Below are 9,835 nucleotides of genomic sequence, written 5' to 3'. Positions count from 1 at the left end.
TTTTTAATCCTCCTCCTGAACCTGAAAGTTAACCGAGTCTTTGAGAAGTGCAACCTTCATCACAAAGCTACTTTTGATTTTTGTTGCTGCAGAAGAATACAGAGCATAACCCATCCATCCATAACTACCTGAGCTTTTAAAGTTTCAGTTTTGAAAGATGTGCATATCTTTCCCTCTTAAGCCCTAGGGGAACTGGAGTGAAACAACGTGGCAGCAAAAACCATGAACTAACATAAACGGATTCATTATTGGCAAGAGTAGTTCAGGCACAAGGCACCACCTTTCAGCTTTGGGTAAGAAAGATGCTTCGGCACCAAAGCAAGCTCCTGTTACATCAGCACAACACTTCATAAGGTTTTTTGGTCACTTTATTTTTGAAAGTTGTGTTTTGTACAAAAAAAATTACCTTAAACACCACCATGAAAAACAGTTACAACAGACTTCCTATTTTTCCCATGTTATGAGAAAGACTGAGACTGTAACAAAAGTCAAAGAAAGCAGGAATTGTTTGCCCACTCTAAACCCAGCAAAAAAGCAGGGCTACCCCTTTTCTCTCAATGTCGTTGTTCAGACAGCATTAAAAATACGTGAATCTTGTCTGTACTCTGCTGTTAACAGAAGTGGCTTGCTTATTCACAGTCTCTGCCCTCAAGACCGAGGGCAGTTCTCCTGCCAGTCCACAATAGGGTAGAAGGGGATTGCTCAGTGTAGCCTCTCAAATAAAAAGCAATTAAGAATCAAGGTGCCAAGTTCCAGAAGGTTCCCCGTAAGTCTATAACTCAGCTGTACCTGCTTTTCACCAGGGCCCCAAGAGATCTCTCTCACTCCCAGACATTAGCAGCATGTAAGTACCATCTGCACAGGGCAAGTGTATTAAGACTGGCCTGCACCATGCTTAAGGGGACAGTAATTTATGAAAGTTGACCAGGTAAGTGCAAAAGTCCCTTGCAGTTTTCAATGTGTTACCATTCTTATCCTGGGCTTCCGTGGTTCCTATTATATAAAAATAAATTCTGATAGCTTCACAGGAAAACCCTCTGCCAAACAAGGAACTTCTGGCAAGCATGAAATCACAATGCTGACAGTGACTGTGCTGTGTGGGCAGTCACCTTGGGAAGCTTGTATCAGAACTCAAATGGCAGCTACCTGTCTCATTTTGTCTTAATGTCAGTTTCAGTTTCAGCAAATGTTCCTTTTCCTTAGCAGCACATCGTTTCCTTTTGCTTCTCAGTGATTGAGAAGACAGAGACAATATTTTGACTGAACTGAAGTCATGAGAGTGTATTTAACTCCTATATCTTTTTAGCATTGCCCCTCTCCAGTCTGAGAGGCTGGCATGCATCCCTTTACAGCTGTTGAAGGAAACCAGTGCATACTTCTCAATACTTTGCCATTAGTAAAACAAAAGACTGCACAGGTGCTAATGCCTTTTTTGCCCCCAGAGTCTGGCATATAGCACTCTGTGCCAGTTATGCCAGTAGAAACTGTGTAACAGTGCAGAAGCTAGAAAAGCTGAAAATGCATTCAAAGAAAAATAATTCCAGTGTAAACCCTAGGGAAAAAAAGAAAAAAAGACAAAATATGCCTTTTACAGTGTCAGCTGTTTTAGCACATGGCCTTTTTTCCTTCCCCTTTCTGCACCCAGCCATGGCCCTTTTTTCCTCTCAGTGATTCATCTCCCATTCCTGCTCAGTGCTGAAAACTCATATTGCTTTCTTGCTGTCTTTACTCAACTCTCAGCATTTCTCCCCCAGCTTTGCTGCATTTTTAAAAACCTAAAACAGCATTATATTTGTAAGACACACCATCAGGGACCAGTGCTGTTCACATCCAGAGGCATCCATGGGACTCAACACACTGGAGACGGCAGAAGCAGTGTAAAGAAAATCAGAAGTGAGAGAAGGAGAACTGGCTGGGAGGCACCCGGCTAAACAAGCACTGGGAAGATGGGGAGAAAAGAACTCGGTGTGGAAAGCCTATCACATTGGTAGCAAGTGATCATCTCGTTCTTCTGACTCCTCGCCCAGCTGGTCATCCCCCACACCGCGGTATGCGGCTGGCGCGTTTCGAGGCTTGGATCGGCACACAAAGTCACAGCCGTCCTACAAGCACAGGACATGGCACCAGCATCAGACTCTGCAATGGACTCAGCACCCAAAGCAAAGCGGCTCCTGTGACTTCTCTTTTGCTAAGGGATTACGCCTATTGCTGTGCTACCTAAGACATGTCCCCAAAACTTGTCTTGACATAAATCCTACTCGGTCATGAAAGCTCTGGGCATATTGATTAACAGTGTGCAGCAACATCAGGCCAAGGCAAGCATGAGGGATAAATGGCACTACCTACAATGACCAAGGGAGGGTTTCAGGGAGGTTGGACATGAGTATTTCACAGTCCCCAGGTGAACATTTCTCTCTGGAAAGCATTAACCCCTAAAAAGCATGTATTCCAGGTATGTAGCAGTTGCAGGACAGTGGCAGGGAATCGGTCTTGGCAAGGATTCAAAAATAGAATACTCAAGAAAAATGAAACAGATATCCTCTTCTTCTGCTTCAAAGCACATCACTCTGGCAGTAGGTCTACCCAAGAGACATAGTCTGCCATTTTCTCCTAATACAGGTGCCAGGATGAGAATATATACGGATTTTCACTCACCGCCACCAAATTGCCCAGATCTTGCCAGAAGGCAAAGTGAGGAAACTGCTCCATGCCCTTTGCTCCCACTACAAGGCGCTGGTAGAGGAACCCACCAATGATGTAGACTGCAATCAGTGAGGCAAACCTGGAATGCAGAATTAAAATAAATAAATAAATAAATCAAAGCTGAAGAAATCCTATAGGCAATCTCTTTCAACCCAGCTACCTGCATCATATTGGCATTAGAGCAAGTATCTGAGCACCACTCAAGAGCAGAGCTATAAATAGAAAACAGATCACAGAAGGTCCCCAAATTATCGATCTGATAGTATAAATCTTTTAGCAGCATTATGTGAAGCACTGCCTCTAAGCACAAACACAAAAAATGAGTCAAGACTCCTAGTCTGAATTCCGAGCTCTAGCAAAGAGTCATTATACATTTTTAGGAAGTCACATCTCCATGTTTAAGTGCATTTGTCTGTAAGCTATGAAGGAGACTGTTTACAGGGAACAGAGCAGCCCTGCATCATGCTTAGAGCAAGAGCTTTTGTCCAAAAAGCTCAGAGGCATAGTAACATCTAATGGTAGCTGTGGGTAGGTATACTACAATTAGTTAGTCTACTATAGCATTTGTGAGGTTTCTAAATAGCACTGGGGATTATGGCCTAGGCACAAACAGCTCTTCCAATGACTCACGTGATCAGTAGAATGGAGCCAACGCTGAGGTGGGAATTCTCAGCTGGACAAGCCACACTGCTGTCCATCTCAAAGAGGTAGAAACATTCTTGCTCCTTTTCCCGCTCTTCAGAAATAATGCTGAATGAACTCTGCAATTTGGAAAAGTTAAGTCATGTGAAAACATGCCCGGGCACATTGAACTTCACCAGGAGACAGTTTTATCATTGCTGGTGCAGCTAGGCAACAGATACCAGAGGACACCTTGCTGGCCCCTCAAAGCCCTTCTGCTTACAAACAACTACTTGTCTGGCAGCCTCCTGATCCTCTCCCACCTCATATGTCACTCACCGCTGTAACTCCTCGCTTGCAAGAAATCATTATCACAGCTCGTCTCTTCTCACCACTGCAGTGAGTGCCATATGAATCACCTCCTTTATAAATCAGCATGATCCAGTCACCTGCCAGGAGAGAAACATATAGGCTGCAAATCCAGATCAGGAGGCAAAAGGCAGCTGCTGAGTAAGAAAAGTGTGGAGTGGAATCTTACTTCCATTGAAGACCTGGGTTTCGTTGATTCTTCCTATCACTGTGGTCTTTCCGTTCTGTCTATCTGTTTGCACCAGGCCACCATAATCATGAGAGGTGCTGTTGACCTCCCTGCACACCCTGAATTGGTAGACGTAGTTTTCCGTTTTGCCTTTCTCCACAGTCACATTAAACCTGCAGCAGGGAAAGGACAGAACAGACAGCCCATCGGATTACAAAGAACAATTCTCAGAGCAGCAGGCAATTCAGACCTGCAAAAGTCAGAGTCCATACAGACGGGGGAGCCCATTTTGCAGTCCTACCCCAAATGTTCCCCTCCTCCTGGCCCAAGGGCTGGCACTGCACAGCCCCGAGGCCTGCAGGGTCTTGTACTGTACCTCATGTGGCTCAGGGGCTCCAGTTTCTTCAGCAGGGCTCTTTCCATTTGTGACTCACTGCTTTCATCACCAATCACATCACAGCTCCTCTCTTCAGACTGCTCAGCCCCCACTACAGCCAGGGCCATAAAGACCAGCAGCAAGGCAGAGGTATGGCAAGGTGATGACATCCTGGACACAAGCCACAGGGAACACAGAGGATTAACTGTTTCAGCCCCCTGCAAACTAACTTCGGGGTCACGGAGTCAATGATTAGCCACTTCCTCAGTCCTGACTGCAAAAAGGAGAAGGTGAAGTCTAGAAACAACTCACAGTTCCCAAGAGACACTAAATCTGAGTCTCTTACGTGGCCAAAGGCAATTCACTTGGCCCACTTGGGACTCTTTTCTGAATTTTCCCTTGGGACCTCAAAACGTGCTGCTGAGCACACTAATTAGCTGCCAGACCAGAGTCCAGCAGGCTAAACACTGGAATAATTTTCAGGCATAAACCACTGTTATTGCATTGCACTGAGAAGCCAGTCAGCAGAAAATTATTTATCAGGCCTCTAATCAATCCTCTTCACAGATCTCATGTAAAGAGCTCACAGGAAAGACCCACTGTGATTAGTCAGGCTCTGTTTGTTCAAGTGGCTTAATCTTAATAATTATCTTTCTAGTATTACTTTAGCTGAGAATCTGAAAGTGTTTAATACTGCTAAGCTGCAACTTTACAGAAGTTTTCTTCTGTTTACACAAGGGAAGGAGGAAAGCAAGACTTCCTGTGTGAGATCCAAGCAACGAAGCTGTAATGATAACAATAATAAAATCTAGAAGACCTGGCTTTCAGGTTCATGCTAAAATCACATACAAAACATTCAATGATCGCACCAGCCCACCAGCGCGGTGCAACAAATTCTCCTGCCGCAGATTTTGGTAAAGCCCCACGTGCTGGTGGAAGGCAGCCGGCAGACCCTCAATTAAATAATCACCCGGCTGCAGACGGGCACAGAGCCTATTTGACTGAACCCAATGGTTTCCCCGCATCCCTGCCGGACACTGCCGAGCCGGGGCTCTGCTTGCCACGGGGGCCAGGCGACAACACAAGGTTAGAAACGCCTAAACCACAGAATCGGTCAGGCTGGAAGGGATCACAGCGGGTCACTAGGTCCAACCTCCTCGCACAAGCAGGGCCGTCCTAAAGCACAATGCACAGGATGGCGTCCAGGCGGCTCTGGAATATCCTCAGTGAGGGAAATTCCACAGCCTCTCTGGGCAGCCTGTTCCAGTGCGCGCTCGCTGAAATGAGGAAGCCCGTGACACGAGGGCTCGTGACTCGTCTCTCCCGAGGCCAAAGGCAGGTCCCTGCCCCCAGCACTGGACACGGCTCCTCCCGGGAACCTAGCGCGCGGCGCCGGAAGCGACCCCGGCCGGTCCCCCCCGGCCGCTGTCCCCGCGCCCGCCCCCACGGCTCCCCCTCGCCGTGCCCCGCTCCCCACCGTCCCAGCCCCACCCCCAGCCCCAGCCCCATCTCCAGCCCCGTGTACCCACCTGCGGCCACCCTCGCGTCCTCCCCGCCGCGCACGGGTACAGGCGCCGCTGCCTGTAGGGAAGAGAGACCCGCGGGTCACGGGTATCCCATGCTGGGCGGGCCGCAGAGCGCAGGCACGGGCGACACCGGCCTCCTCCACGTCCCGGCCGGCTCCCTCGCCCGCCCCGCCAGCCGGAAAGAGCGTGGCGGAACTCGCGCTGCCACCAATGGGAGCCCGGGAGCCGCCGGGATCGCCCGCCCAGCAGCGGCCCCGCAGCGAATGGAGCGCGGCGGGGAGAGCCGGGCTGCGCTGGGCCCCGCCCACTTCCCTCCTCCACCCAATGGGCGGGGACAGACGGCGCCGGGGCCCCGCCTCCCCTCGCTTCCCTTTCAATGAGCTGCGAGGGCCGGCGGAAAGGGCGAGCCCTGGGGGGGGGTTGGCCCTTTGGAGGCAGCGGGAGGGAGAGGGTGCCAGTGAGAGGCGGTGCGATGCAGTCCTATGGGGTGGTGGTCGTCGAGTTGCCGGCTGAAAGTCACCTCATTCAAGTGCGTTGTGGCTTTCCCAGCTGGAAGTCGCACTCTTCCCTCTTCTATCCCCCGTACAGCAGCAGGCAGGCTTCCCGGCGACAGCGCTCCTCTCACTCCCGCTGCCGGAGGTGGTCCAGCAGTTTGTCCTGGGGCTTTGCCATCCCCACTGGGTGCCTCCAGAGTGTTAAACGAGCGAGGGGTCTAGACCAGTTCACAAAACTGCTTTGAGTCCTCGATCCTTCTGATTTTGTCCCCACTTTGTATCGCTGTGGTAGACTCTTTCCAGTACGTCCATGTTTTGTTATACTTTGGAATGAAGGTGTCTCTCCCAGCTCCTGCAAGTTTTGCCACTGCAGAGGAATTTCAGGTCCAGCTGATAGTGCACAAGGGTGGTGGACTTGATCATCTTGAGTGTGATTCATAAAGCTATAAATTATTTGAGACTGGCCCATTTAAAGGACATTTATCTCCTTAAGTCACGCTCCCACCACAATGATAAGAGAGTCCACTTTCCAGGGGTCTGTTGCTGGAAGGGACAGATGTTCCTTGTCAGAGTTCTGAGGCTTTTGCATCTTTTACTTAAGAAAGAAATGTGGTGTTTAGTGAACTTAGCAACATGCTAGAGAAGCCACTTGTTTGAGAGAAGTTTGGGAGATTTCCCCATGGTATGCTCCTTCAGCAGTGAAGAACTGGGGGCATTGTTGGCTCCTGGAAAACTGATTGATTTAGTCCTGCTGTGATTCCACTGGGAGTATGGCACAGCTGCAAAAGTCAGACTTATTTATTCACACTTAGAATTAACTGTGTTGCCTGCTCACCTCCTACGGTGTGACTGCTCCCTCTCTACTTCCTGTTGAAACTAAGAATTCAACTTACTGCTGATATTTGAGAAAAAATGGTAAACCGCATCAAAACAGAGCTCTTAGTTCTTTCTTGCCAGCCTTTACTTCTCCACTTCTTCACAAATAGCGCTGTCTTTATGGTCACTCTGGCCCTGTAGCAGCTGTAGGGCCTTTCCCCCTTGGTCTGGGCACTTAGGCTCTGTCTGAATCCTGTTGGCTTCTTTTCAGCCACAAAGAGTGTATTCCCAGCTAAGTTGTCCTTGTGAGTGTAGTAGCTCTCTGGGCTTGAGAGCTCTCTTTAGACTTTGGTATGATCCACTCAAAGCATCAGTAGTCCCCACCACAGAATCAAGGAATCTTTTAGACTGGAAAAGACCCTTAAGATCATCAAGTTCAACCATTAAGCTGACACTGCCAAACCCACCACTAAACCATGTCCCTAAGCTTCACATCTGCATCTTTTAAAAAAACTTTCAGGGATAGTCATGCAACCACTTCCCCGGGCATCTGTCCCGGTGCTTGATAATCCTTTTGGTGAAAAAATTTTTCCCAACATCCAATCTAAACCTCCTCTGGTGCAACTTGAATTATTCTCATCAATGGTCAGTACTTCAAAAGAATAGTATCCTTTCCTGTTATTGCTGACCACGGAGTCACAAAATGATTGCTTTGGGAAGGGATCTCTCAAGGCCTTACGGTCCAACCCCCTGCTCAAGACAGGCCATCTACAACCTGGTCCACCTACAGCCCAGGACTGTGTCCAGACAACTCTCTATTGAGGGAGACACCTCAACCTTTCTGGCCAACCTCTGTCAGTGTTTGATCACCCTCACAGTAAAAAAGCGTTTCCTGATGTTCAGAGAGAAGACCTTCTGTGTTTCAGTTTGTGCCCATTGCTTCTTTTCCTGTCACTGGGCACCACTAAAAAGACTTTGACTCTTCTTGTAACCTTCCTTCAGGAATTTATATACATTAATTGATCCTCTTCAAGATGTCTCTTCTTCAGGCTAAACAGTCCCAGATCTCTCAGCCTTTCCTCATAGAAGAGATGCTGTAGTCCATCATCTTTGTGGCTCTTTGCTAGACTCTCTCCAGCATGTCCATATCTCTCTCGTACTGATGCTGTTAAAGTGTTGACTCAGAGCGCCTTGAGGGATGCCAGCTCTCAGTGTCTGCCTTGTGTTGCGAGCATGTTCACACTGGTATTTGGCGTAGAAAGAGTTCCTAGTAGAAGTGTCGAGAGCTCATAAGGCTTCCTTCTCAAACCCATTCTGTCCACCTCTACTTCCCTTTTGACAGCAGCTGGGCTGCCAGTTTGCCATAGCCATTGCTTATCGCACTTTTCATCTTGTGTACATGCTATTCACCTTCTTAGTTTGTGCTCTCATTATTCACCTGCTTCTGTCCCTGAGAGGAAGCTCCTCAGAGCAGCGCACATCCTCCCAGTTATTGCATCAGTGTAACCATGCCCTCTTGCATTGCCAACAATTAAAATACTCATGAGCTTAAGAATAACTCCAGCAGTTATTCTTAAAACATCCTTCATCAGATTAGGAAATGGAAGTTGCTGCAGTTCCACTGTTTTCCATTCTGTTGTAAATTTGGTTGTCTTGAGCAGCTGGAGATGGAGGTTGCAACTTCACATTTCTTGTCTTTTGAATATAGCCTCAGGTTTCCTGTTTTGCAGGCGTGGAGCCCTGTTGTTCAACAGCCTGATCGAAACATCTTGTGCTCACTCTTTGCTTTGGCATGGAGGGAAGCAGATCAGAAACTTCTGCAGCCGATATGAGTGAGGAGGTAACGTATACTTCTGTCAGATTCTCTCAGGCTTCTCTGCCGAGGGCCAAAGCTTCACAGGAAAAAAGAGGTAAGAAAGCCAGGTAAGGTCAGTCAACAAAAGATTTTATTTTGAGTGCAAGCAAGATCTAACAGAAACCCTCTGAGCTGACCTCTGATTCTGAGTGCCAGCTTAGGGTGCTATTGCTTTGATTCTAAAATTACTGTGAATATTTTTAATGTGAAAAAAGCTGATGGGTTAGAGACCCAGCATTGTCCCACTCCCTCTCTGTGTCAGACCTCTTTCAGGGTCTATGCCTGGGCATTCAACCCAGGCATCCTTTTGTCTGCAAGAGATTTAAGGTTGTCTGCTTGTCAGCAATAAGAGATTGTGAGCAATAGTTCTTTGAAGGGCAGGCAAGATGCGAATACAGATAAATTAGAGGCATATGGTAATCAGAGATCAGAGACAGAGAAGCCATATGATATCATCCAGCTTCTCTCCCCTGGGACTATGCAGGATTCTTTTGTAATAGTTTTTTTTTTGTTGTTTTCTGTGTTCTAGTTTTATATACCTCCCAGTGAGCAAGTTTTCAGCTTTTGCCTTGAGACAGTTCTGTGGGGCATTTTACTATCAGGAAGATTTTCTTAGTGCTTTCCTTAAATTTTTTCATCCCTTATTTTCTCTCCATTACCCCTGATAGGCTTTGTCAGTGTCACATTGAGCAATGCCTCTGGCTGTTTAGTTGAGAAATGCCACCTTAGAAGAGTGAGATTTTGCACTGATGATCATTCTTTGTAAGTGTCTCCTCACAAAATATTGAAGGGGTTGGAACTGGATGATCTTAAGGTCCTTTCCAACCCAAACTGTTCTATGATTCTATGATTCTATGATTCTATGATTCTATGATTCTATGATTCTATGATTCTATGATTCTATGA

General features: G+C 47.5%; 2 protein-coding genes across 5 annotated transcripts in view; one reads left to right on the top strand and one right to left on the bottom strand.

The window, feature by feature from the left end:
• Positions 1–350: 350 nt before the first annotated feature.
• M6PR (mannose-6-phosphate receptor, cation dependent) lies at positions 351–5,956 on the bottom strand. The gene is made up of 7 exons (XM_027677632.1): positions 5,768–5,956; positions 4,239–4,409; positions 3,863–4,035; positions 3,664–3,773; positions 3,334–3,464; positions 2,656–2,782; positions 351–2,102 (listed from the first exon to the last, which is right to left on the bottom strand). The coding sequence occupies exons 2-7, from the start codon at positions 4,406–4,408 to the stop codon at positions 1,980–1,982; spliced, it is 834 nt and encodes a 277-aa protein (XP_027533433.1). The 5' UTR covers position 4,409; positions 5,768–5,956; the 3' UTR covers positions 351–1,979.
• The window catches only part of KLRG1 (killer cell lectin like receptor G1), a 14,373-nt gene continuing 8,954 nt past the window's right edge, over positions 4,417–9,835 (top strand). The window contains exons 1-2 of one of the 4 annotated variants that reach the window (XM_027677635.1): positions 4,417–4,528; positions 8,805–8,984. In XM_027677635.1, the coding sequence (XP_027533436.1) occupies positions 8,867–8,984 (118 nt within the window). In that variant the 5' untranslated portion in view covers positions 4,417–4,528; positions 8,805–8,866. Of the gene's footprint in view, positions 4,529–6,191; positions 6,347–8,804; positions 8,985–9,835 lie in introns of those variants that run through there. The other 3 variants (XM_027677633.1, XM_027677634.1, XM_027677636.1) reach the window with 3 other exon arrangements.

This window comes from Neopelma chrysocephalum, unplaced genomic scaffold (assembly GCF_003984885.1).
Source record: "Neopelma chrysocephalum unplaced genomic scaffold, ASM398488v2 Primary Assembly neopelma1_43, whole genome shotgun sequence".
NCBI lineage: Eukaryota > Metazoa > Chordata > Aves > Passeriformes > Pipridae > Neopelma > Neopelma chrysocephalum.
This window is presented reverse-complemented; position numbering and strand designations above follow the sequence as displayed.